The sequence below is a fragment of the Ambystoma mexicanum genome, chromosome 7q, assembly GCF_040938575.1.
Source record: "Ambystoma mexicanum isolate Mex_15411 chromosome 7q, UKY_AmexF1_1, whole genome shotgun sequence".
NCBI lineage: Eukaryota > Metazoa > Chordata > Amphibia > Caudata > Ambystomatidae > Ambystoma > Ambystoma mexicanum.
This window is the reverse complement of record NC_090941.1, coordinates 46,476,788-46,504,256: the sequence shown is the minus strand read 5'-3', so window position 1 is coordinate 46,504,256 and position 27,469 is coordinate 46,476,788. Positions and strand designations below refer to the sequence as shown.

The window sequence follows — 27,469 nt, the reverse complement described above, 5'->3', positions numbered from 1 at the left end:
AAAAAAAATGATGAGGAATCAAGCAATCGGGATAATCATCAAATGAACAAAAGACCATCAGGGGGTCTTCCATTAATAGATCAGGATCAGAGTTCATCTACGAAGTGCTCAGTAATGGAATCTCCAAGCGTCTCTCGAAGAACGGAAAAAATACAACTATCCCCAAAGAAACGACGGCTAAGTGACATCGCAACAGCATTGCAAAAAGAATCCCCAAACAAGAAGCCAAACATGCTAGCAATCATGTCTGCGATGAGCATTGTACTAGCGCCGTTTTGTAAACTTTATGAAGCCATAAAAGAGGAGATTCAAGACAACACCGCGATTCTTACGAATATGATAACAAAAGTATCACACGTGGAAAGTTATATAACTGCGGTGGAAGATAGAATAAGCAGTCAGCAAAAGAAATGGGAAAATAAAATTGAATCCTTAGAAAAAAAAAGATCGAGACCATGGAACAAGCAAACAAAAATCTAACACTTGCAAAGACCATCTGGATACCCAAAACTCCAGACTTGCAGATACAGTTGATGGATAAGGAAAAATCCATGGCATCACCCGTAGAAGAGATAAGTGATGATAATCAACTCCCAAACAAAAAAAGAGACCTTCGTAAAACAGCACAGCGGGTAGAGGCAAACAATAAGCCCAACAAAGGAAAAATGGGGGTACTGAAACCGTCTGCAATAATACACAATACAACTGGGCCGCACACAAAGGAACAGCAAGACAGCGTGAGCAAATGCCGACCAGAGAGTCATACAACAAGATCGCCAAGATCAGCGGAGGACTTTGACAAATTCTGACTTAATGAACTTATCGCAACACTTGGAAAAAAATGCGAGTGAGATAATGGAGGATGATATAAAGATTCAGAAATAACTGCCAAAAAAAAGGTATGAATATCACCGGCAAGGAAAAGAAAGAAGAGGAAAAGCAGGAAAAAGACCAAAGTCGCTCGCCACAGAAGAAGATAAAGGATCCCCAATATAAAATCCAACGATATCCAAGTGAGGAGCAATATGAGGAGAAAACAAAAAGAACTAGAACTAGATGGAGCCCAAGGCAATATGGATCGTCAAGAGAGGAAGATGAAAGACCAACCAAAACAAAAGAGACACGTGTATTTAAGTTAGAACAAGTGGAAACAACAGAAGAGTTTGTAATATTAAATTGACCAACAGTATTACAATTAACAAAGAAAATGAAAACTTTAAGAAAATTCAGAACAGAAGATTTCAAATTAGTGGAACCATATCACAGCGTAAAAAGAGCCAAAGCATATCTCCATGTCAAATTAGCCGGAATCAAATACATCGACCAGTTTGCATTCAAAGAAATTGAGCAAATGGGCTTTCGCCTGACGGAAATAAAAAAGAGGGAAAGAAATGAGCAGGAGACCGAAAAGAAAGAATCGACAAAAACCAAAACCCGAAGATGACCGCTTGCAGGTAATCCATCACACTCAAAGAAATGGAAAACGACAAAGTGACAAAAAATGGAAAGACAAGGCTCTGGTAGAAGTTGAAGAGAGGAAAATAGTGACCAGCAGACACTAATTGAGTCAGGCTACAAAGCACAAGAGTCAAAGAATAAGTCAAAGGAGAGGAACTCTGCGAAAACGAGGGAGTCTCCCCAATCGAAACGCCCGTGGAAGTGGCTAACATCAACTTGGAATAAGAACAGCGGCAAATAGCAACGACCAGGGCCGCCCCTCGACCAGACCAACATCGCAACAAGTGGAGTAGAGTGGCCCAAAAAAGAAAGTTACAATTTAGGATCATGGAACACGAGAGGCCACACTCATCTATCCACAGTCGGAGACGTGGATCTAGGACTCTATGATATAGTCTGTTTGCAAGAGACATGGTTGATGATAAACCAATGCTTGATGGGTTTACAGTGGAAATATCACCAGCAGTTAAGGGTCTCTTTGGCAGACCATTGTCGGGCCTCTTTAACGGCAATTAAAACGGGCCTGGGCGTAACGGAACCTAGAAAGTGGAAAGAAGCATATGAAATGCTTGTTATTTTGACAACTTGGTCACAATGTGGTGCGAAGAAGCGAGGCCTTCAATCTAACCTTCTAGCAATAATAAACTGCTATTGGAACCCACAACGCATGTCAACAAAAACGTTCTGCTCTAACATGGGTGCAACGATTGATCAGTTATATGAAGACTTTAACAATATTGAAATCATCATCTGTGGCGACTTTAATGCGAAATACAATGAGGCATCTGAGGCAAAGTTGAGTGACGACCACCAGCCTGGTGGAACTGAAGCAACCAAGGTCCGAGGGAAAGCTTGGAAAGAAGTTATTAGATCCAGAAATATCCAAGACTTAGCCGCGCTGTTCCCGGAACAAAATAACATCCCGACGTGGGAACGAATGTCCACTAAAGCAACCGTAGACTACATATTCATCACTGCAGGTCTAATACTGAATATTGAGCGCTTTAGAGTTCAAAGAACTGTGCATAGCGACCACAATCTACTGTCCTGCACTTGGCAGGGAAATGGACCTGAAAAACCAATCTATCACATGGTCACTGATTTAAATACCCAACAAACACGGCTCTGTTTAACAGAAGCTGACATTCAGAAAATTAAAAAAATCTTGGGATCAGAGAGTCGCTACTAATTCGTCTAACAAGGCCAACGAAAGACCAAACTATCTTCCTTTATTGCTGGCATATCAAAAACCAAGGACAGGGTAAATCACGAATCCTGATCACTTCAAGCACGTGTATGACAAAGCAGTGGTAGAACAAAGAAAAGTGGGGCGGAGATTGAGGAGAATGGCGTTCGTTTTCTTAGCTAAAGAAGATTGGGGAAAATGGCAGTTAGAACTGAAAAGGTACAACAGCTGGCAGAAACAACATAAAGCAGCCCTATACCTAAACGACGCGGAAGAGATGATGAAAAAAATATCGACAAATTCTAGTGAATTTTGGGCGCTGATAAAAACCATGACTAATACATCTAATGCGACGCAGACTAACACAGTGTCGGGAGCAAAGTGGATAAACTACATAACGACAGAATTTGACGGCCCAAACACAACCACACCAGGGACGGAGTGTGATCTCAAAGCAGTGTGGGTCGATGTATCAAACCCTGAAGACATAGAAAACACAATCAGGAACCTGAAAACATCTAGAGCTCTGGGTCCCGATGGTTTGACGAATGTTGATCTCAAACAGTTTCCCAAAGAGTGGTCGGAAGTGATCGGGAAGATCTTCGGGGAATGCACCAAAAGAAAACTGATTCCAGAAACATGGCAGAAAGCATTCATTGTCCTGGTGTATAAGAAGGGAAGTAGAGATGACCCTCAGAGCTACAGGCCGATAGCGCTATTGGATATCATAGGCAAAATATACGCAACACATCTGCTCGTCCACTTCAGGACGTGGGAAAGAAATGGTCCATCCAGAGAGAACCTGCAAACGTTCTTTCAGAAAAATGGCAGCAGTACGATTAACATCATGCTACTAAACATTCTGAAAGCTAAAGTGAAGGAAGGAGCGCCCAAGGTGTATTTGGCCTTCGTGGATCTCTCGAAAGCCCTCGACAAGATCGATCGAAAGACGCTGTGGTCGAAATTACACGGCTGGAATTGCCCATCTAAGGTGCTCGATCCAATAATAGCCCTCCACTCGCAAACGAAGATAAGAGTCAAGTTAAACCATCAAGGCACACTATCAGAAGAGATCATGGTGAATAGAGGTGTCAAACAAGGATGCCCGCTGGCTCTGGCACTTTTTATTGCGTTCTTAGGAGATTACCAGCACTCTGAAGTAAAAATTAGGGCCTTCCTGCTGAAAATTGGTAAAACCATCTCAAGACTTCTGTATGCTGATGACGTTATTCTAATAGACCAGACTAAAATTGGGCTGCAACGAAAACTAGATAACCTGGCAAAATACATTGGCGATAACCATCTTGAGATAAACACAACGAAAACGAAAATTCTGGCAATCGAGAAAGGACCAAGTAAACAAACTAAACACCGGACTGGTTTCTAGACTATACCAAAATAGAAATAGTAAAAAACATCAAATACCTTGGAGTGCAAATTGACAGCTCAGGAACGGACAAGTCAACGCAAGATATGCTGTGAGAGAAAGCCAAACGGTTGACTTCGCAAACAGGAGCTGTGGACAACAAGTTCGGGAAGTTCTCATTAGTCCCTGCGATAAACATTTACAAGACCAAAGTTGTTCCAACACTGGTGTATGGAATGGAAACTTCTCCCACGTCCAATCTGGAACAAATTGGAAGGTCTTGTCTGGAAAGCAGTCTTAGGCTTGCCGAAGTCCACCTCCATGCCGGCCATCAGACGGGAATTGGTCTTAGTGTCACTAGCTTCCATGGTGGACCAAAGTGCCATGAGACTGTACAGGAAAATCATCATAGCAGACACATAATCTGCATATAACATCATCAAGGAAGAAATCGAAATCGGAAAATGTGAAGCCCTAAAAAAATGGGTTGAAAGCAGAAAAAGAGATGCTAACCGAAATAGCCTGCACAGACCAAGGAGTTAAAGGAAAATCCCGACAGAATTAAACAAAAAATGGAAGAGATGGACTGGATCCACACGATAGAGAAAGCAGCAGGGAACAAACTCTTAACTCATTTCCCTCCGACCTTCAACCAGCTGAAAAGACCTCAGAACTACTGTGTCAAATTTCCGGAAAAAAGAAAGAGAAGCCTCTTCATGAAAGCCAGACTCAACCTCCTCCTGACACAGGAAATTAAAACCATCTGGGGTATGAAGAGTGACAATGGTTGTCGTCTATGTAAAACGGTAGAAGTGACAGAAACTCTGAAACACCTTGTGATAGACTGTCCCAAAACCAAACAAAATAGAAGCACATATCTCCTTCCGCTGATAACAAACCTTTGGTTGCTAGAAGAAGACAATCTGTGGAACAGATTAATTTCAGGAGAAACTACCATATGGACGGTGGCCATGGTTAAATTATTAGAACTAGCATTCCAGCTGATCAACCAGGCATCGATCTCATTGATTCCCCAGTCGAACGGAGACCCACGAACTGAGGAGGGTGAATAGAGCCCACGTAGGCTAGCGGTAAGCCACCAGATGGACTAGTCAAAGGACTGGGGAGGAACCAAGACGTTTAGAAACCGAAGGGGATTCGAATGCTTTATAAAATTCAGGGTTGTCTGAATAAAATAAAAAAAATAAAAATGGATTGGCTGATGGCAGACCTGGTTTACACCTTTCTATTACACCAGTAGCGTGTTTACAGTGCCAATGAAGCCATTAACTCTCAGAAGACTGCTTTGAAAAAACACAGGCAGGCATTTTGAGTGCAAAGTTTGATGGTAAGGGTTGATTAAAGCACGCTCAGAGTCCCCACAAGGTGGTGTTTTGGGCTGGTAGGGGTAGGAATGGCCACAGGCAGTCAATGGGTGGGCAAATAACCAAACCACACCTTCAAGCTTAGTGTCCCTCATATGCCATTTCACCCTATCTGTATTCAAATGCAATAGTCTGAAATAAAAAAGCATACATATGACAATCAGTGCCACTTTTCCTGTGTTGTCTGAGTGACTGCAGATGTTAAAATAAAGTGTTTAAAATGCCAAAACTATGCCTTCTCAATGTCCCTGGGGGCATTCCTTCCGATTACTTGCGCTCGCACATGCTGCTTTGAACTATTTCCTTTGCAGCAGAATGAAACAAACATTGGGAATGACAACAGTTTAGGTGTTTGTGTAGGGAAAGGCACTTGCCAGGCACTGCCGTAGTGTTATTAATTGCCCATTGATGGTAGCAGGTGCTAAATGGTCGAGTGTTAGGCAAATGCCTATTACTTATACACAAGACACAACTGTTGGCTTTGCCAATGCTTGTTTCTAACAGGACGTCAGCGAAGGACACGCATAGTGATGTGGCAGAAGGCAGACCTATTTAAGGCAGGACTCAGTGAAGGACGTACTTATACATTGATCGGCTAATGGCCGACCTGATTTAGGGCATTTTTATTATACCAGTAGCATGTTTTTAACTCCAATTTCAATAACTTTCAGAAGACTGCTTTGAAAAAAACACCGACATGCACTTCGAGTGCAAAGTCTTTAAGAGTTCCCATGAGGAGGGAACTGGGTGGGAATGGCTATATGGATTAGCATGAACATGAGCAGTCAATGGGTGGGTAATTAAAATAACCAAACACCTTCAAGCTTTGTGTGCCTTCTCATATGACATTTCTCTCTATCTGTACTCTAATGCTTCCACCCAATAGCCCAAATTAAAAAGCTCTCTTCCCTGGATTACCACAGCTGCTGCTTTCTTTCAGGGCAGGAAATGGTCGGCTGTGAGAAGTTAAACATCAACGGTCTGTTCTGAATGTGCCCACAAAGCAACACATCGATGCTGCCCTTTTGACCTCCCCTGGCAGATGAATGGCAATTTCAGGGATGCAACATATTTTGCGATGTTTATAGGAATTGCAAAATCTCAATAAACTGGAGGATCATCATCAGACGAACATTACTATAGCTCTTAGTAAATCAATGTCAATGTAACTTTCGAGTTATGAATAAAGACCCTCATGTGGGTCTTGTCTGCCATTTTGTGGCCAATGTGGGCAACCACAGCTTGGATATGTAAACTAGTTAATACACCTCCACTGGCTGTTTTTTTATTTATTTTATTTTAAAGCACGCTACAAAGAAATCCCTACTCGGGACATATGCACTGCATATTTGTCTTCTCGTTTTTAACATCTGGCAAACTTTTTAAGCGTGCTATGCACGCTGCCCTGGAGTTCCACATTTCAATATCGCTGAAGTCTCGGATCACCTGTCTCGCACTGTTACTTTATTTCCTCTTGCCACTCTAGTTTGTCCCCTCCTTCTGTGATCAAATGCCAGCGCACACATTTGCAGAACTTCTTTTCACGATCCTTGTCCCTGCTTTACAGGATTGCTCTCTTCTTTATAAATGTGTATTGTCTTTAATTTCAGAAAATTAAACTACCCCACAACAAAAACAAGACATCCAATCCTACCCCGCCTCCGTCAACCTACTCCGAACCCACCCAGTCCTCCAATCCACTGTCGTTTTTTCCACACTGTTGCAACTCTCGATCCATCGACCTAACCCCTCCCGCTCTTCTCTGAACGGCTACTTGACTTGGAGCGCTCATCATCACACCTCCTCGCACATCCCACATACTTCACCCACCAACTTCACTCTATCAATCTCTTCCTTGCAGTTCTATTATTTTTAATATTGCTTTTTTGTGTATTTTCTGGATGCACCAAAGTCCTGGCTGTAAAGTGTGTCTTAATAGATTAAAATAAGAGTACTTTTCGTTTTCAATACTAGACTTGTATACACATACCCATCATGTCGTGTATCTTCAACCCCTCTCATTTATCTGACCTGTTTTACCCGCCCAGCTGAGCACGAGTTTGCTATACTTAAATAACAAACCAGATTTTGGCTCTCAATTATACCTGGATAGAATTGACCCACCCTTTGCAAGAACACTGTATATAGACTATAGATTGAGTATACAACAAGTGGCTACATTTACTAAGAACTGGAATGGTTTCAACTCAGCTCGCTGTCACATGTGTGGCAAGGGCGATGAATCCATTGCTCACTTTGTTATTCTGTGAAGGATACGAAATGTTGAGGGGTTTGCATCTGCTCCCACTATTTAGAGTGTCTGGCACCAGGCGAGTGAATAATGTTTTAGCCCTATGCAAGGCAACCAATGGCCCTAATGTTATTTATTATGTAGCGAAGTATATTCATAGCGCTTGGCTGAGGAGAAGTAGAAGTAAGCAGATCAAACCACCAGCCTTAGATTAGCTAGGTGATAAAGTGGTTAAGGTGCAGATGAAGATTTCCCTAATGCCATGACCTGAGAACTCTTACACTGTGAAAGATGTGCTCTTTTCAATCCTGCTCCCTGGAAACTGCTATAACGTGCCCGTTTTACCCGTTTATATGATGTTGTAAAGAGTATAATCTATGATGTAGCAATTGTACTGTTTTTGTTTTGCTTTTATACTGATGTGATGATGGTGATACTAATACGGGTATTTATTAAACAATCCAACAAGGGTCTATAAGAAACTAAAAATAGTGGAATGGTGTTGGGATCAGGACTGCTTTTCTAAATACAAAATATATGCAGAATGCACTAGGATCCAACGCCAGATAAACGAATTGTCAGATTATTTAAGAACGTTTCCAGATCCCAAATTTCCCATCGGGGATAATGGCTGAGTATATACTATGTTTGTGGTCATTCGCCAATACCTTGGCCCATTTGTCCAAGCAGCGTGCATATCCACGTTCAACAATTGGGACAGCCCTGCTTTCATTGCTCTCTCTACCTTGTAACTTCCCTCCCGGGTAGCCGCACAGTGCACGACAGAGGGTTGTGGTCACTTTCATATTGACTAATTACTTCAAATCCACACATTCTGTCCCATCCACCAGCTGGTATAATGAGGTATCGATCTTGGATGAGTCATTTTGATCAGCAAAAGCAACCATTGCCGGCTGGTCCTGGTTAACACGCCGACAACTTTAAAACTCGGCTTTAAAAATCAGTTTCAATGGCGTGCTTGTGAGTTTTTGTGGGATAATCGGTTATCAGACCCGGGATCTATAACGCAGTGTCCTGTTCTTCCCATATGTCCTCCAGTCCCCGTGGGGGTTCAAATTGGAGCTTAAGGTCACATACAACCAATATGTGGGTGTTGGTGTTGTTGAACGATTCTCTGCTATGAATTAGGTCCTGCATGATATTTAGCGTCGCCAGGGGTGAACTTCCATAAGGCCTATTGTAGATGTTCAATATTAAGTTTAAAATTCCCCGCTATTTTGGCACTTTGTATTAGTATCGAGGTCGTCAGGTAATTCATCACAGGTCTGGGCAAACGTATTTAGTAGAATACATAATTTGTTATGCAATGCAATATTTTGATGGATAGGGAGTCTCTTGGTGGGTCTACAACCTTCCGGTAAGGTCTCAACTTGGCTATGCCTACATATGATTTCAGTGATAAAAGGCCAAGTTCACCCCTAATAATCGCAAATGGAAGCGATGCCGGTAGGCCTAATTGTTTCTTCCGTAGCCTACATTCTAGGCAGTTTAAAGACTTCCAATCAAATGATAGAAGCTCAGCCCTGTTTAGAATTGTGGGAATTACCTTGCCCGTATAGAATCTTATTAATTATTAATGGGGCTAAGATATGTATACAATATTTAAAACATATTTTCCTAATTTGAGTGAAGAGAGGAACTAATTCCGATTTATTTTCCCTGCAGTAGTGTCATTCCTGTTGTTCTTACCATAAATCGGATATTCCAAAAGGGAGAGCCCTCTATATTCCATTTGAAGCTTCTCTTTGCTTTAGCGCCCGAGGCCACCAGAATAGCTGATTTGGCTATATTTAGCTGTAGCTCATTACGAAATCGATATACATGTACGGCATGTCAGGCCCTTTACAACCCAATTTGTGTCATATCAAAAATAGCAATATCTTCATCAAACAAAAGGGCTGGTAACCCCAAGTTTCCGAGTTTGGGAGGAAATTTTCATTGTCCTACCCACTCTTCCAGAAGGCCTGATGAATATAAATTAAAAGACACTATTTGTCATCATCCAACCCAATTGAAAAGGAGACTCAAAGAATGGGACTGGATTGACACAATCAATAAAGTCCGATCTTACCATCTATACGCTGACTTGCTGATTGATGTCAGACCAGTCGGAAGTTATCTGGAATACTTGAATAGGTCTCCAAGCAGAGCGTGGCAGTCAAGGGTGATGAGGCTAAGACTGAACTTGATCCACACTAAAGAAATCTTGGGTGCCTGGAACAAAGTCCCGAGAGATTTGAGATTGTGTCGCTTCTGCTCCCTGCCCGGAGAGGTGGAGACTTTACGACACCTATTGCTGCATTGCAGATCATTCGAGGTGAGGCGCATGTCATACTTTGGCAGCCTTTCATGAATTCTTACGGGCACAATAAATGGATGGTCGCCGCGATTCATTTCCTAAAAGAAATCTTAGATGCAGGCAAAAGGGTAACATGATCGAATCGAGATGCATTTTAATTGAGTTTCTCTGGTTTGTTTTATCCTTTTATGTTTTCTAAGAGAAATCAGTTTTAACGTATACACTAGTGTTTCTGTGCCTTGTATGCTGTATTTTGTATTTTAAATGAATTATTATCTTGTATTTTGTGCTTTAAATGAAATATTATTCGTATGTTTTTCCTCTTTTAAGCTTTAACACGTTTCGATGGCAGCACTAAGGTGTCCATCCGAATTCAGTCAAATGTGCACCATTGTTCTAGCGTGCAGTTCTATTATTAAATTTAAGAGACTGCCTGAATTCCCCATTTGTGCAATTTGTTCCAGCTCCTGTAGCGCTCCATGTAGGTGAAGGCACCATATAAACCAACACAGGCCATGAACAATGGTTGATGATTTTTTAAACGGGCTTATTTATTGCGCATTTGTAAAGGGCTTATGCAGCAAGTAAATTGTGTTTCAAAGCGCCCACAGGGCAACAGGGAACGAACATGGGATTTAAAAACAAATTAAAACAGTGAGGATAAAGACGGTCCTACTAGGCCTTGTGAGCATTCAGAACGTGCAAGTGCAGGGGGAGGAGAGGAGAGGCAGTGGGCAGGTAAGTGCTCATGCTCCTGAGTGAGCAGCAGATGTAAGTGCACAGTGGATTAAGTGCTACGGAGAGGTGCTCAGTTGCCAATAAATAGATAAGTGCAGGCCTGTAATCGCATAGGCCAGTGGGTGCCGAGGCAAGTGCTAGCAGCGGGCAGAGGCTGAAAGGTGATTGGGTGTGGGAGGCCAGGGCCCAGAAGGACACATAAGGGCCCTGGTCACCAATCTCAGCAACTGTTTGATTAGCAAAGGAGGGAGGAGGTGAAAAGGAAAGTCTTCAGGAGCTTCCGGAATCTGGGGAGATCCCGCTCAAAACGAAGAGGAAGAGGAAGGGGGAGGCGGCTGTTCCATAAGAGAGAGCCAGCTGAGGAAAGGGATCGGCCACCAGCCCTCTGTTTAGTGAAGCACTTGACACACAAAGTTGTTACCAGTGGAACGTGAGGCTCTGGAGGGAGAGAATTTATTAAGAGCAAGTTGTAGATAGTGTGGTCCTCATCCCAGACAGCCTTATGGATGATGCAGAGGGATTTGAAATTTGATCCTTGCAGCAACTAGGAGCCATTGGAGAGTTTTTAGAGCACGATAGATGCAGTCCCTGGGCTTGGGGCCAGGGATAAGTCTTGCTGCCCTATTCTGGATTAGCTGGAGGGGTCGTAGAGAGGAAGAGGGTAGATTCAGGAAAAGGCTATTGCAGTAGTCTAGCCTAGAGAGAACCAGAGCTCTGTAGACGTTGAGCTTCTGGCTGAAAGGGAGAATTCCTTTGAGAAGGAAGAGTTGAAAGTGGTATTTCTTGACAAGGTACTTAATGTGAGGGAGGAAGGAAAGAGAGGAGTCAAAGATGACTCCAAGGGTTCCTGGCTTTGGATGAAGGAGATGGGGAAGAGCCCCTAGAGGATGGCCAGAGTGAGGGGAAGAAAGAGGGAGCAGGAGTCCCAATAGTAAGGATCTGTCTTGCTGGCATTGACGCAGAGATTGTTGGAAGTGCACCATGACTGGATGATCGCAGTCCGGAATGATGGAAGAAGTAAGGAGAGGGTCAGAGGGGAGTTTGAAGAAGAGCTGTGTGCCATCTGCGTTACACTGGAAGATAGGAGAGTAGGTGGAAATGAGGTGTGCTAATGGAGCATGGTAAGGTTTGAAGAGCCAGGGAGAGTGGTTGGAGCCCTGGGGGACACCACAGGTGGAGAAAGTGGTAGGGGAGAAGAAAATGTCCAGAATAACATGGGACAGACGGTTACTGAAGATGGAGGTCAGCCAGTCCAGTGCCCGCTCCGAGATACCCAGGGTATCATTGAGCCGTTTTATGAGGATGGAGTGGCTATCCATGTCAAAAGCAGAGGAGAGATCAAGTAGAATGAGGCCAGCTGGAGAGTTAGAGTCCAGAAATGAGAGCAGTTCTTCACGGGTGTTCAGAAGAGCAGTTTCTGTGCCTCTGGATGCTTGAATCCAGATTGATGGTTGTGGAGGCAACCAACAAGTTCAGTGTGTGAGGTAAGTTGGGGGAAGGCAAGCTTCTCCAGGATTTTCCAAAGGAAGGGGGTGATAGATATAGGGCAGTAGTTGGCTGGACAGGTGGGGTCTGCCAAAGGTTTTTTCAGAAGGTGCACAAGGGAGTGCTTAAGGGAGGAGAGGAAAGATCCAGTGGCAAATGAGTAGTTGTAGAAATCAGCAAGTGCAGGGGAAAGGGAGACAATATTGTCCTTAATGGTTCTGTGTTAGGGAGAATTCTCTGTGAAGGCTAATTTCCCAAACCTAGTGAGTCCCCCAAGCAGCTTTGCTGGATTTTTGGGGTTTATTTTCTTCTCTCCTGATAAGAGTGAGACTCTTTTACTCCCACTCTTAGACATGATTTGAGGTGTTCCTTTGACTTTGAATGTGTTTTATGGGCTATGGGGTCCTTTACCCCATAGGGCTTCATGTGTTTTTGGTATGTGGGTTACAGAGCACTCTCGGTGCAGTGACCCCCAAACATAGACTCCATACCCTGGGACTGACTACTGTCTCCCAGGGCATGTAAAGTCACCATTGGCTTTACTAGTCCGAAATTATGAACAGAAACCAGTCCAAACCATCATATTGTGGACGTACTGGTCGGGGGCAGTTCGATTGCCCCGGGGTCTGTTGTTCGAAGGGGCACGTCTCCGTCCCCCCTGATCGAGTTTTGGCTGGTGGCAGTGGATACTACTTTTTATATTCAACCGCAAATATTTTCCTATGGGATTTTCCCATTGTTCGAGGCTACAACTTTTTAATATAGCCTCGAACATACTGCCGGTTTATTAAATTAATATAAAATCACGGGTTGGTCATTTCTGCCGAAACTCTGTTCCAAAATAGCGTTTGTGTTCACTTCTGTGACTCCAACCCAAGTCGGGCCCTTTGTTCCACTTTTTGGCCGGTTTCTCCACAGAAGCCTCCAAAAGTGGTGCCACTCTGTCTGGGTACCACAGGAGGTGTGGGAGGGGGTTTAGGCACCCTGGACTGAGTTGCCTTGGCAACTCAAGTCACACTCTTGTGCGATTGGCCCAAGTGGTGAGCCGCCCGGCTCACCACTTAGAATGTTTGATTGACAGCCAGGCTGAATGAATGGGGGTTTGCTGCATAAAAGCAGGGCTTTGGGGACTGGAACTTCAGAAGTCACCACCGGACCTAAAGAATCTGAAGAGGGAGAAGCTGAGCCGACCTGCAACGACGACGCCACCGGTGGAGCCCTGCTGAACCGTCTCACCACTTTTCCCGACGACAGAGATCTCCAGCCCGGAGAGTCTTCTTCCTTTGACTGGTGGGGATAACCAGTTTGCCCGTCTTTTTGCCTTCCCGGATCATCTCGTGGCCGCCTTGCCTGTGCCAAGCACCCCGGCAACCGGGATACCACGGTTTTTCCACTACTGCGAATATAAGGGTCAGGTACTGTGTTCGCCTGGCCTCCCTCGCAACGGTCTGTGTGGGGTGACTCTTAAAGCCTCCACTCACCACTTGGGTTGGCCCTAGGCTGGCTAACTGAACTTTTCTGAGCTGACTTAATTCTTTTCTGAACTCCCTGCAAGACTTCAAGACTTTTAAGCTGTGAGATCTTGGGCGCATTGGTGCTCTGTTCTCTCTAAGAGGGAGCCTGGGCTCTGAACTTTTTGCTCACAATTAGACTTGACTTTCCTGCCTTTCTGGGTACTTATAAAGTGTTGTGTGCTTTTCCTAATTTCTGCCTTTTCCCTCCCTTTTTCTTAACTTATTGGCGTGCCATCTTTAGTTAAGCACTCACCTTTGTCTGGAAATAAGTGGTGTTAACTAAGACTTGTCTAATAAGGAATAAGGGATGTACATCTAGTAATAGTGACTGTGTATTGAATTTACTTACCTCTTTTTGTGCTAGTGTAATTTACAAGTGTGTCTTTAAATAATTATATACTTTTACACCAAAGCTCTGGTCCGTGTTTGCTTGTACTACTGTGTCTCTGTACCTATTGTGTATACTCTGCATACTGACTAACTCATCTTGAGAGAAGTCTGACTGCTCAGCCACAGCTACCAGGTAAATCTGGGTTGTGCAGACTGCTACCAATTGGGTTTACTGCCAACCACCTGTAGTCCTAAATCTTTTGCAGTGGTCCCTAAGGGAACTGCACAGGTTTCTGCCTAACATTCTGGAGGAACAGGGGGAAACCTGTTTGAAGGAGACCTTCATGGAGCAGACAACTATGGTGACCTCATCAGGTGTGATAGGGGAGAAGGAGGTGAGAAAGGAAAAAGGAGGGTGGGGGCCATAGGTGGAAAGGGGGTGTAGGAGGGAGGGGGAGAGGGAAGCAAGGGTGCTCAACATGTACTGAGTTTTAGTAGTAAAGAGTGTGGCCAATGCGGTGCAGAGGGCTTGGGAGGGGCGAGGAGGAGACTGCAGAAGGATTGGCTAGTTCACTGCAGATTTTAAAAAGTTCAGCCGTGTTATTGGATGCACCAGAGACGTGCCTGGATGTGGGCCCTTTTCTTGGAGCAGATGGAAAGTCTGTATTGTCTTTGGAGCAGGCGACAGGCCAGTTTGTCAGAGGGTGAGCTTGAGGTCTGCCACTTCCGTTGCGTAGCTCTGCACTTGTGTTTCAGGGCTGCAAGTTCAGAGTCGTACCAGGTGTTTACGCTTAGAGGCAAGTTTCAGGCGGTTCCTCATGACTGGGGCAGGAATGTCCAGAGTGTTAGTAATGGGCAGATGGAGGTTGTTGCTATAATAGTCTGATTAATAGTCAAATCATTTAATGCACTACCAGTCTTTATCTGTTAAATGTGTACACCTAGTGACATTTAGATGCTGTACTCCAAACGCCAAAATATCCAATGAAGGTCACATTTTGTGTGACAGAATATTGCTTGAATTCATGGAGTATGTTCATAGGTTTTGTCACGTTAAATGCTTATAATTCCGTTTCTTTTTCAGTGCTGAGAAATTGCAAGAGGAAAAGATTAAAAGTGCTGAGGACGCTCTTCGGCGCAGAGAACTTGCAGTGAAGAACATTGAAGACACATTTGACCAGAAGCTTAAGAATGAAGTCCTAAAGTACAGTTTTAGGAGTAGTATTTTTTTTCACACAACCTTTTATTAGGTTTTTCTCAGCACGAGTACACAACAACATCATCAGCAGTGCAATATTCATCAACATATCAGCGCGGTTCAAGCTTCATGTTAGGGAAAGTCCTCCAGAAGTGACAGTGGTTCAGCTTGTCCATGCCTCTGCGCTTTTCCCCTCCTCCCTCCCCAGGATGCTTCAAAGCCTCAAATCCCTCCCCTTTATATCTGCTCTATTAGTTTGCACCACCCTGGAGCCATCGCGTGAGAGGAGGCCTCTTAGTGAGCGCTGGGAACTTTTCAGCATAGTCCATAAAGGGAGCCCATACATCCAGAAAATTGTTCAAGCGTCCCGAGCGGATTACAGTGACCTTCTCTGCTACAACAATCTCCCAACACTTTGACCACCATAGTGGGATTGAGGGTCCATCTGCATTTTTCCAAATTCGTGCCAATGCGACTTTTGCAGCCAGGAGAAGGTGGGTGCATAGGCGAGGGATATGTCCCGATAGCGGGAGTTCCCCTCCCCCTGTTTCTCCCAGGAGAAGTATCCCAGGGTCCAATGGGATGGTCAGCCCAGTTATTTCTTTGATGTAACCAACCACCTCCCTCCAGTATCTTCCCGCTTTCGGGCAGGACCATGTCATATGGAACAGTGTGCCCTGCTCTGAGCACCCTCGCCAGCAGTCTGCTGGAATTTCGGTCTTGGCTTTATGTAATTGTTCTGGGGTGGTATAATATGTGTAGCAGAGTTTATAACCTCCTTCTCTGTTCGATATGCATTGCGTACTTTTATGGAGTCTAGACCAGATGTTCCCCCATTCCTCCACATTCAGCTCTCGGCTCAGGTCTCTCTCCCAGTCCCGCATGTACCTTTCTTTTTTTTGAGGGGTTAGTTCTGTCCAGGAGGCGATAAAGCGCTGAGGTTCTTCCTTTAGGGGTTGGAGACACTAGAGATAGTTCCAACGCTGTTAGGTCTCTAGACCCCTTTTCCCTGACCACTTTGTGCGACAACCAGTGCCGGAGTTGGATATAGTGGAACCTCTTTGATTCTCCCACCCCAAATGAGTAGTATTTTTAAAATCCTGCACTGTTTTAATTGGTAATATCGGACTTCAGGACATGTTTAGTTCAGCGTTGTGCATAGGTATCAGTGAGCCTCCGAGGAAAAAAAATCAATGTTGTATCAAGCTCTTATATTTATTTTTGTAATATTTAGTAAAGGGGTGTTATGATTTTCAACGGGTCTGCAAGTAATGTGAACCAAAGTTCAAATAAAACACCACTATTAACGTTACATGTATAGGTATTTTGTGTTGTAGAATTGGACCATTCGTTAGTTGCAGCTTATAGTGTTTGAAGTTGCCAAATGTTTGTGCCCTTTGTTCTAATTACATATTGTATTTCTAGGTGCCAGATTGACTTGAAGGAAGATTATATAAAAAGAACATACAAGATTGCTGAAGATGAGAAAAGAAATAAAGGTTGTTTGTCTAATGTATTTGTTTGATCAAATTCCAATCCTCCTCTGCCATTTTATACATTTTATCACTGCTTTATATAAAGAAGGTGGGCGCGTCTACAAAATCTTGCCCCTTGGCTGTATTTATAAGGAACCCAAATCTAAAATAAGTGCATGTGCAGAAGTGCAACTGAAGTCTGTGCTCATCAAATGCATGGCATCGCCCCGTTTTCCTTCACTTCAGAAAGGAACGTAAGACCACACTTTTCAAAGAGCATGTTGCTGCTCGCTGCACTTGACACTACATCGCCCCATTTCAGAGGTCCCCCGCTCCCCCATCACATCGGCATCAACTCAACCCTATCTATAATTCATGGGGGCATCCCCTATGCACAGTGTACTGTTGCTTTCCAGCTCTACTTGCGCTTTGTAATTTCCCATCCATGCATACATAGATATGTTGCCGGTAGGAGCAAACACGGGAACTGCACACATCCCAGCTATCAGACTGGTGAATGACTGAAACTCTGGAAGAGTATAGTACTGGTAGGGAGAATATATACACAATCTGTATATGCCTTCAAAAAGCACCTACAGGTACGAAAGACTAATTGGCATGGCAATTCTACAAGAGACAAAAGCTTCTAAAGCAGCAAACGTATGCTTATTCAAATGTGTTGCTATTGGAAAAGTGTCCCAATGAGGGGTGGGGAGAAGGGTGAAAATGAGATGAAATGCCAGTTGAAACATATGGTTTGTGTACGATTGGTGTTGGTTTGTAAGACATTAGACTCCAACAAAATTCGTTTGGAAAAAAAGCTGCCGAAAACAGGCAATTGTATACATTTGCTTGCTTATCGGATGTGCATGTGATGATAAAAACATTTAGCATTTTTGACTTCTGAACTTTCAACTGTTGCAGCTTGGGCCTATGTGGGAGTGCCACACCAAACAAATACATCAAATGGGATTTGTCCCAATTAGTTTAGAGTCACGGGGTAAAGGGCTCTCACTGCCACATTAATATGAAGCTAAAATTATGTTGTTGACTCTGGAGCTCTCGGTAATAAGGGTCCCTCCTTCTGAATGATGGCGACACCATCATTGAAATCTAGGTTCTGTATATAGCTTCAGGGTCTTTGTTCAGCTCTGTTTTTCTACCGCTTTTCTGTATTGCTCCTGGTCTTCCTTGTACAGTTTGGCAGGCAGGAACTCAGATAAAAGTTGAAGAGCAGCCATGGCTGCCAATAGATATCATTTCTTGTCTGCCTTTCTGCCGTCCAGTACACTGTGCTGTTCTGACAGTTCTCTAGCACTGAGAAAAAGCACCACAGGCCACATCCCTTTGCTAATCCTACTCGTTGATGAGAACAGGATAGTGATAATCTCCACTGCGTGAGATCTTTCAATCCATTTCCTATATTTCAGTAGTCTGTATGAAATGCAGTGGGAGGCCACTTTTTTTTGAGAAATGCTTAAGGAATATTGTGCTCGCCTGTTAATCATTCGGCACGTCTATGACTATACTGTGATATTTATCCCCCCACAAGCCCTCTGTGAAGCAATTTAAATGTGTTTTGGGCTGTTTCACCTGAAGTCATCTCAGTCAGTTTTAGGGTTTGGTTTGTTAAATTCGTTGTTTGTTGCAAACAGGGGAAAAGCCCCTTTTGATACTTTTAATGATTTTTATACTACTTCTGTTGAGGTTTACATTTTAGTTTTAATTTTAAGATACTTAATTTTTACTACCAGTTTTACATTAAACTCAATGTATATATTTTCGGCGAAATTGCCTTGCACTGAAATTGTGGACTTTCATTGAAATGAATGATGTGAGATGAGTGGGGCTGCAACTAGGTCCCTTGCTGTTTGCTATGGTTAATTTTTGTTTTTCAAATGTTTAGCTTATCAGGGGTAATGGTGAAATTCAATTGTAATGTTGACTTGCATTAATAAGGACATCATTTTTCATGGCTGGAGTAATCTGATGTGCTTTATGTCAGAATATGGAGAAAGAAAAATAATGTATTACTACAGTGTTGGGTTTTTCAGATGTCAGATACAGTACCACAACATGACTAGTGAAATAATATGTATTTAACTGATCATCCTATTTGTAACATTCATTGAATTATGGCAAAGATCACATTCAAAATGGCATATTATCATGGGCGTAGGACATGGGGAGGACAGGGGGGACAAATCCCACCCACCCCCCACAATTTTAAGTGGGGGGATGTAATGTCATTTATCCCCCCCCCCCCAAGAATATGTGTTTGGTGTCATGCAGGGATCTGTTTTTGAAGTGGGGGGACGGGCTGCTTACTATGTAAGCTGCCATCTCACCACTGGCCCCCAAAGCATGGGGGCAATACCCTGGGGGCAGATGGGTGATCTGCCCCCACGGAAGGGGGCAAACAAAAAAAAAGATTATTTTTTTAAAGTGTAGTTTTGGGTGTGGTGGGTGCGGGTGGGTCCACTAGCCACCAGGGATATTTGCAAAGGGGGTGGCCCTCTCCCCCCCCACCCTAAGTGTATTTGTGCCCCTAGGAACGGGTACCTGAGATGCCCTTTATCCATTTGGGGTGGAGGGAGAGACCACTGCAAATATTGGCAGAGTCACCCCTCCCAAGCCTCGGGCAGTACATTTTGACCCCCCCACCCAGGGGCCGATGGTCACACACATGTGCCCATCTGCCCCTAGGGAAGGAAGGGCAAAACAAAAAGATATATATTCTCCAACATGGGGTCTGGCATGGATTCACATGCTCATGAATATTCCCCGTCGTCAGGCCGGGAATCCTCGGTATAGAAAAAAATCAGTATCAGTTTCGTTTCTGATCTGTCTTTCTTAGTAGTAACCAATCACTGGTCTCTGGGTCATACTGCCCCCAGCCAATGACTGCCCTCTCCCTAAGCCCCGCCTCTGGCAGCCATCCTCAGATTTTTACAGCACGTTCAAGTGTTGGGAGTCCTCGTGCTTAGCTCTCCAGCTTTTGCTGCGTTTTCGCGCTTTTTCAGGAGATTTTTCTCATTTTTCAGTTAAATAGAGCCTCAAGCTCCACCGTTTCTACATCCGATCAACGGGGATCCGTTTCGGAGTTTTCTACGTCCCTCAAGGGTGAAGATTTCGTTGAGTTACGCTTTTGGAGGATTCCAGAAGTTCCGAGGCCTACCACGGACATGGCCCAGGATAAAGCAAGCTCGACGCCCGGGAAGCTGTTCAGGACCTGCCCTGGATGCCAGCTTCAGAATGTTTTCAAGGAGGACGAGCATTCGTTATGCCTCTACTCTCTCCATGAGGACAAGACGCACACAGAGAAGGACTGTGCGTTTTGTGGGAACATGTCGGAGCGGACCATGAAGGATCGCCACCTCCGTCTCGCCAACTGGCTGGAAGGGAAGAGCCCGTCAGGCGATAAGAAGAAAAAGAAGTCCGAGCGGTCTTCTAAGTCCTGTGAGGGCGCCCCGGCGACGGGGGTCCAACAAAAGGCCAAGCACCGCGAGTCCACGGGCACCGGGAGCGCTGCACGGTCGGGCTCCTTGGCTGCCAGGCAGGGCGCATCCTCCCCGGCGCCATCAATCACGAGCCAACGATCTGGCTCGGGTAAGAGGAAGTCCGAGAACCCGGCGAAGCTTCTGGAGAGGCCCCGGTCGATCTCGAAGATTCCGGCAGAGGGGGAGCGAGGCTCGGACCCTCCCCCCAAGGTGAAGGCCCCAAGCGTACAGAAGGTCACGATGGCCTTAATTCACCCTGCTAAGACCTCGATTGAGGATGTCGCAGCAGCCCTGGCTCAGCCTGTGGAGGCTACGCCAGTGGAGGCGACCTCAGGACCCAGAGTCTCCCTGCCACCGCGGAGGGAGTCTTTCAGGCCCATTGAGAAGACCCCCACGAAGTCCTCGTTGGAAAAGGTGGGGGAGGGGCAGGTGGCCATCGTGGATACGGACACAACCTCTGAAGAAGAGCTCATCGAAGTCATGGAAGAGGCCCAGCCCATCGGGAGGGATCCCGACGAGGGCGACGTCAAGAGTGACGGTGTCGCCGACGAGGTTCCTCAAGAGCCCTCGCGCCCGTTGTTTCCGGCGCCGCAGGACACTTCGGCCGCCATTTGGTCAGCGATTCAGTCCTTATGCTCGGAGATAAGGACAAGGTTGCCCCTCCCCCGACGGAGGTACCTGAGCCAGACCTGACGGGGGAACCGGAGCCGGGACCTTCGGAAAGACCACCGCATAAGAGGAGGACGACGATTCCTACGCCACCTCTCCCATCTCTGCGGCCTGCTCTGCCCTCCCCCCGGTCTACTACCCACGGGGATGATACAGGCACGGACACAGCTACGACAGGTACAGATGACAATGGAGGTGATGACGGAACATGTCCCCCGTCGCCCCCTGCTCGGGCGTCCCCGCCCGACGAGATTGGATCCTTTCATGCCATGATTTCCAGGGCATCCAAGCTCTTCCAGCTCTGCCCAGAAGAGAAGAAGGAAGGGTTCCTTTACCAACGGCGCGAGGCTAAAAGGAAGACGGTCCTCGCCGTACCACTTCTTGATGACATCTGGGATGAGGGGCTCGCCCTCCTCAAGAATCCTGCCAAGTCTCTGGCAAAGAGGGACCGGTACGAGAAGTAGTACCGGGTCCCCGACGCTGCCCCTTGTGCCTTCGGACGCAACCTACCCCGGATTCGGTCGTCTCGGCGGTGGCAAAGAAGAAAGCTGGGGGGGGCATCGGCCTCGACATCAACTTCCCCGCCGGACGGCGAGGGCAGGAAGCTGGACACGATGGGACGACGGGTCATCTCATCCGCAGCGACGACTATCAAGGCGCCCAACGCCCTGGCTATCGTAGCCCGCTACGACAGGGAGTTGTGGTTCAAAATCGCCCCTCTGTTGGACTTTCTTCGCGACGTCAAAAGGGCTGAGGCCCTTGAAATCCTACAGGAAGGTGAGATTGCTTTGGACCACGCCATCACGGTGGCAACGGACATCGCCGACACTGTTTTCCGTCAGTTGGGCAACGGCGTTTGCCTGAGACGACGAGGATGGCTCAAGGCGACGGATTTCCACCAAGACGTACAAACCAAGGTTTTGGACATGCCCTTCGACGGGAACAACCTGTTTGGGAAGGCGGTTGATGAGTCCCTTCAGGCCATCAAGACAGACACGGAGACTGCCCGGGCACTGGGAGTGCTCCAACAACGACGGCCGTCCTTTCGGAGCTCCGGAGGCAGACAAGGAGCCTCCAAGGGATCCGGCAGGGGCTCCTTCACGTACCGCCAAGCGGCAAGATCTTCATCCCAGGAAGCCTACAGGGGACGCGGCAAGTCAGGTGGTGCCTGTCATCGTCGACAGGGAGGTAAAGGAGGCAAGGCGGCCTCCAAACAAGATTGAACCGACCGTGGGGTCGGGTCCCCGCCGAAGCACCCCGGTGGGAGGCCGGCTGGTGAGGTTCGTTAGCGTGTGGGAGTCCATCTCCACCGACCGTTGGGTGCTGGATGCCCTGGCCCAAGGGCACGCACTCGAGTTTCAGAAGAAGTGCCCTCGCGTTCCACCCGTGGCCAGGAAGGAAAATCACATCCCTCAACTACTGTTGGAAGTAACAGCGATGCTCAAGAAGGGTGCCATCGAGCTCGTCCCAAAGAGGCTTTGGGGCTCCGGAGTTTACTCAAGGTACTTCCTCGTAAAAAAGAAGACAGGGGGATGGCACCCCATCCTGGACCTGCGACGACTGAACAAGTACATCAAGGCGCAGAAGTTCCAGATGGTCACCCTCCAGCACGTGCTGGGACAGCTGGAGGAGGGCGATTTCCTGTCGTCGTTGGACTTGAAGGATGCGTACTTCCACATCCCCATTCTAAAAAGACACCGAAAGTTCCTCAGGTTCGTGGTCCAAGGGCGGCACTACCAGTTCAAGGCCCTCCCGTTCGGATTGAAGTCGGCACCCAGGGTGTTCGCCAAGTACCTTGCACCGGTGGCGGCGCGGCTGCGCCTACAGGGGATCCACGTCTACCCCTACCTGGACGACTGGCTCATCCGGGCAAGGGTGCTCGCCGTGGAGCACACTGCGAAGACCATACAGCTGCTCACGGACCTGGTATTCTCCATCAACTTTCCAAAATCCCACCTGGTTCCGTCGCAAGTCGCCCTGTTTCTGGGAGCCAAGCTCGACACAGTGGCGCGGCTGGCCTCGCCGTCGGAGGAAAGGACCAGGACCATTCGAGGCAAGGTGCATCGTCTGCTGGCCACGGACATGGCCAGGGTAAGATCCATCAAGACCCTCCTCGGGGATGATGTCTGGTGCGCCTTTGCAGGCTTCGGATGCGCCCCTTACAAGAGTTCCTCGATGCCCGCTGGGTCCAGGTGACGGGCAGCTTCGAGGAAAGGATCCCCCTCAACGAGACGTTTCGTCAGGCGATCCGGTGGTGGGGTACCCGCTCATCTGTCAGCGGGCACAGACTTTCAGACCCCAGCTCACCAGGTGACGGTTACGACGGATGCCTCCCTGGAAGGTTGGGGAGCACACTCCGGAGATCTTCACGCGAGAGGCCTTTGGCTCCTGGAGGAGAAGTCACTCCACATCAACATCTTGGAGCTCCGCGCAGTGTTCTGGGCCCTCAGATCTTTTCTTCCGTCCCTCAAGGGCAAGGTGGTGAGGATCTTCACCGACAACACCACCACGATGTTCTACATTTGGAAGCAGGGCGGAACCAGATCCCCTGCCCTATCCAAGGAAGCCCAGGATCTGTGGCATTGGGCCGTCGCCCAAGCAATGTTTCTCTTCATCTGGCAGGAATAAAAAACGCAATCGCCGACTCACTCAGCAGAGAGCTGCGCTCGTGCCACGAGTGGGAACTACGCCAGGATCAAGTGGATCGGCTGTTCAGACGATGGGGTGAACCCCAAATCGATCTCTTCGCGACGGCAACAAATTCCAAGTGCTGGAGGTTTGCCAGCAGGTTCTCCCAGCCGAGGAGCATGGGCGATGCTTTCTCGTTCCCCTGGGACGGCCTATTTCTTTATACGTTCCCTCCGCTGCCGTTGCTGCTCCGGCTCATCAAACAGCTCAAGAGATCCCAGTGCAGGATGATCCTCGTCGCACCGGCGTGTCCGAGACAGATCTGGTTCCCGGACCTTCTGGACTTGTCAACGTCCACACCAGTCAAGCTGCCGACGGACGCAGATCTTCTCTCCAGAGAAGGAGGCGCCATTCTTCACCACAACCCTGAGTCACTGAACTTGCAGGCCTGGCTCCTACAGCACTAGAGTTTGGAGGGTACGACATCCTGGCCGACTGCAGAGAGGTTCTTGCAAAGGCCAGGGCGTCCTCAACTCAAGTGCTACGGACATAAATGGAAGAGGTTCTCTGTCTGGTGCCGTGCACAGAAGATTAACCCTCTGTGGATTACGGCCCCTCAAGTATTGCCGTACCTACTGTCATTGGCCAAGGCTGGACTAGCTCACGCTTCCATCAAGATACATCTGGCCGCCATCTCACGATACACCAGAACTACGGGACGGGCGTCCTTGTGGTCTCATCGACTGGTGAAGGAATTTATGAAAGGATTGTTCCGATCATTCCCACTGGTGAAGGCCTCTGCCCCGGCATGGGAGCTCAACGTGGTGCTGACAAGGCTCATGGGGGGCCCCCATTTGAGCCTATGCATTCGGCACCGTTGAAGTTTCTGTCGTGGAAGACAGCGTTTCTCGTGGCCATCACCTCCGCACGACGAGTGGGAGAGATCCAGGCCCGATCTTGCAAGCCGCCATACTTGACGTTTCACGACACGAGGGTGGTGCTGAGGACGCACCCCTCCTTCATGCCCAAGGTGCCGTCGGACTTCCACCTCAACAAACCCTTGGTGTTGCCAGTTTTCTTCCTGTCTCCTTCGTCACCGGCTGAAAGGACTCTGCACTCGCTGGACGTAGCTAGAGTGCTGAAGTTCTACGTGGACCGCACAAAGAGTTTTCGGAAGACATCACAGCTGTTTGTGAACTTTGGGACTGTGAATCAAGGGAATGCTCTCTCGAAGACTTCCATTTCCAGATGGCTCTCCGGCTGCATCATGCACTGTCACCGGTTGGCAAACCGACCGCTGCCCGGCCGTCCGAGAGCCCATTCGACCTGAGCAATCGCTGCTACCACGGCGTTCCTGTCTGGTGTGCCCCTGCTGGACATCTGCAGGGCTGCGATGTGGAGGTCGACGCACACCTTGACAAGATTCTACTGCGTCGATCGGGACTCCAGGGAGGACTCCAGGGTCGGCCAAGCAGTGCTGCGCAACCTGTTCGCCTAAGGTGAGCCTGGTGAGGAGGTAGGAGTTGCTTAATGTTGAGTTTTGGATGTAATGCTTAATGTTGAGCCTTTGCCACCTCCCGTGGTTGTGCATGTGTGTACTGCTATGTATTCCCTTTTTCATGAGCATGTGAATCCATGCCAGACCCCATGCTGGAGAAGGAACAAGTTACTTACCTGTAACTGTTCTCCAGCATGGGACTGGCATGGATTCACATGCGAACCCTCCCGCCTACTCCTCTGCGGCTCTTCACTTGGTCATACTGCCACTTTACGTGCTACCAAATCTGAGGATGGCTGCCAGAGGCGGGGCTTAGGGAGAGGGCAGTCATTGGCTGGGGGCAGTATGACCCAGAGACCAGTGATTGGTTACTACTAAGAAAGACAGATTAGAAACAAAACGAAACTGATACAGATTTTTTTCTATACCGAGGATTCCCGGCCTGACGACAGGGAATATTCATGAGCATGTGAATCCATGCCAGACCCATGCTGGAGAACAACAGTTACAGGTAAGTAACTTGTTCCTTTATAACTTGTTTTGGGTGGGGGTGAGGGGCCCACTAGACCACCAAGATTGTTTGTGTTTGAAAGGGGGGGTGGCCCTCTCCCTCCACCCTAAGTGGATGGGGGCACCATATGTAGCCTTCCCTGGGGGCAGATTTCTGCCCCTAGGAAGGGGTACATGAGATGCCCCCATCCATTTGGGGTTGGGGGGAGGCCACTGCAAATATTGGCAGAGCCACCCCCCAAAGTGGGAGCAGTACGTTTTTATAAAACAAATTATGACTTGTCTTGGGTGGGGGTGGGTGTGGAGGGGCCACTGAACTACCATGGATGTTTTTAGTGGAAAGTGGGGTTGCCCTCTCCCCCCACCCCAAATTGATGGGGGGCATCTCATGTAGCCCTCCCTCGGGGTAGATTGCTAGCACAATCTGCCCCTAGGAAAGAGGCGAAACGAAAATAAAACAAATTATAACTTGTTTTGGGTGGGTGTGGGGGTCACTAAACCCCCATGGATGTTTTTAGTTGGAAGGGGGGTGCCCACAGGTATCTTCTTTTTGGAAATGCATGGGGTTCTCTGTTTTCCTTGGAGGCTTCGACACCCTAGGCCCAAATCTGTAGGTTGTCCACAAGAGCAAAATCTGCTTTGCTGAAAGGCTTGGGGTTATCTGTGGGTTAGCCTTTTCCCTTCGCGCCGAGGTAGGTGCATCCACACATGTGAGGTACCGTTTTTGTCGGGACACCTGTGGGAACGCAGGATGGTAGGACATTGTTGTTGGCGGCGTGTTTCGGTGGGTGAGCAGAGGGAAATGTCTCTGAAATTTGGTGGAAAAAATCACAATTTTCAGACATTTCGCTCTATCCACCCACTGAAACGCGCTGCCAACAACACATGTCCTATGACGAAAATGGTACCTCACATGTGTGGGTGCACCTACCTGGGCGCATAGGGAAAAGGCTAACCCACTGGTAACCCCAAGCCTTTCGGCAGAGCAGATTTTGCTCATGTGGCAACATACAGATTTGGGCCTAGGGTGTCGAAGCCACCAAGGAAAACGGGGAACCCCATGCATTTCCAAAAAGAGGACACCCGTGGGAATCCAGAGGTCTGACTTGCGCGATTCGCCCCAGAATGTATTACCCACAATCCCCGGCAAAGTCTGAACTTTTGTGAAAAAAACTACAATTTTCAGACCTTTCACTCTTGCCACCCACCGAAATACGCCGCCAACAACACATGTCCTACCTTCCCGCGTTCCCACAGGTGTCCCGATGTAAACAGTACCTCACATGTGTGGGAGCCCCTACCTGGGCACAAAGGGAAACGCTAAACCACTGGTAACCCCCAAAGGGTTTGCGGAGACCACCTACAGATTTGGGCCTAGGGTGTCGAAGCCACGAAGGAAAACAGGGTACCCCATGCATTTCCAAAAAGAAGATACCCGTGGGAATCCACAGAGGTCTGACTTGCGCGAATCGCCCCAGAAAAAAAAAGTGAAAATTGTGTTTTTTCCACTAAATTTCAGACTTTGTCAGGGATTGTGGGTCATAAATTATGGGGCGATTCGCACAAGTCCGACCTCTGTGGATTCCCACGGGTGTCTTCTTTTCGGAAACGCATGGGGTTCCCTGTTTTCTTTGTGGCTTCGACACCCTAGGCCCAAATCTGTAGGTTGTCCACATGAGCAAAATTCCTGTAAATCTGCTGTGCAAAAAGACTTGGGGTTACCAGTGTTTTAGGCTTTTCCCTTTGCACCCAGGTAGGTACACCCACACAAGTGAGGTACCGTTTTCGTCGAGAAACCTGTGGGAACGCGGGAAAGTAGGCCATGTGGTGTTGGCTGTGTATTTCGGTGGGTGACCAGAGTGAAATCTGTGGAAATTGTGTTTTTTTTTTTTCTGTCATTTTCCCGATTTGCCCCCAAACTATGGAATCTTTCCCTACATAGTTGTTGCCTGACCTGC

General features: G+C 47.2%; 1 protein-coding gene across 3 annotated transcripts in view; it reads left to right on the top strand.

The window, feature by feature from the left end:
- The window catches only part of OFD1 (OFD1 centriole and centriolar satellite protein), a 1,295,367-nt gene that overhangs the window by 495,407 nt on the left and 772,491 nt on the right, over positions 1 to 27,469 (top strand). For all 3 annotated transcript variants that reach the window (XM_069640569.1, XM_069640570.1, XM_069640572.1), the window contains 2 exons: positions 15,118 to 15,237; positions 16,657 to 16,730. In XM_069640569.1, coding sequence (XP_069496670.1) covers positions 15,118 to 15,237; positions 16,657 to 16,730 — 194 coding nt within the window. The remainder of the gene's footprint in view (positions 1 to 15,117; positions 15,238 to 16,656; positions 16,731 to 27,469) is intronic.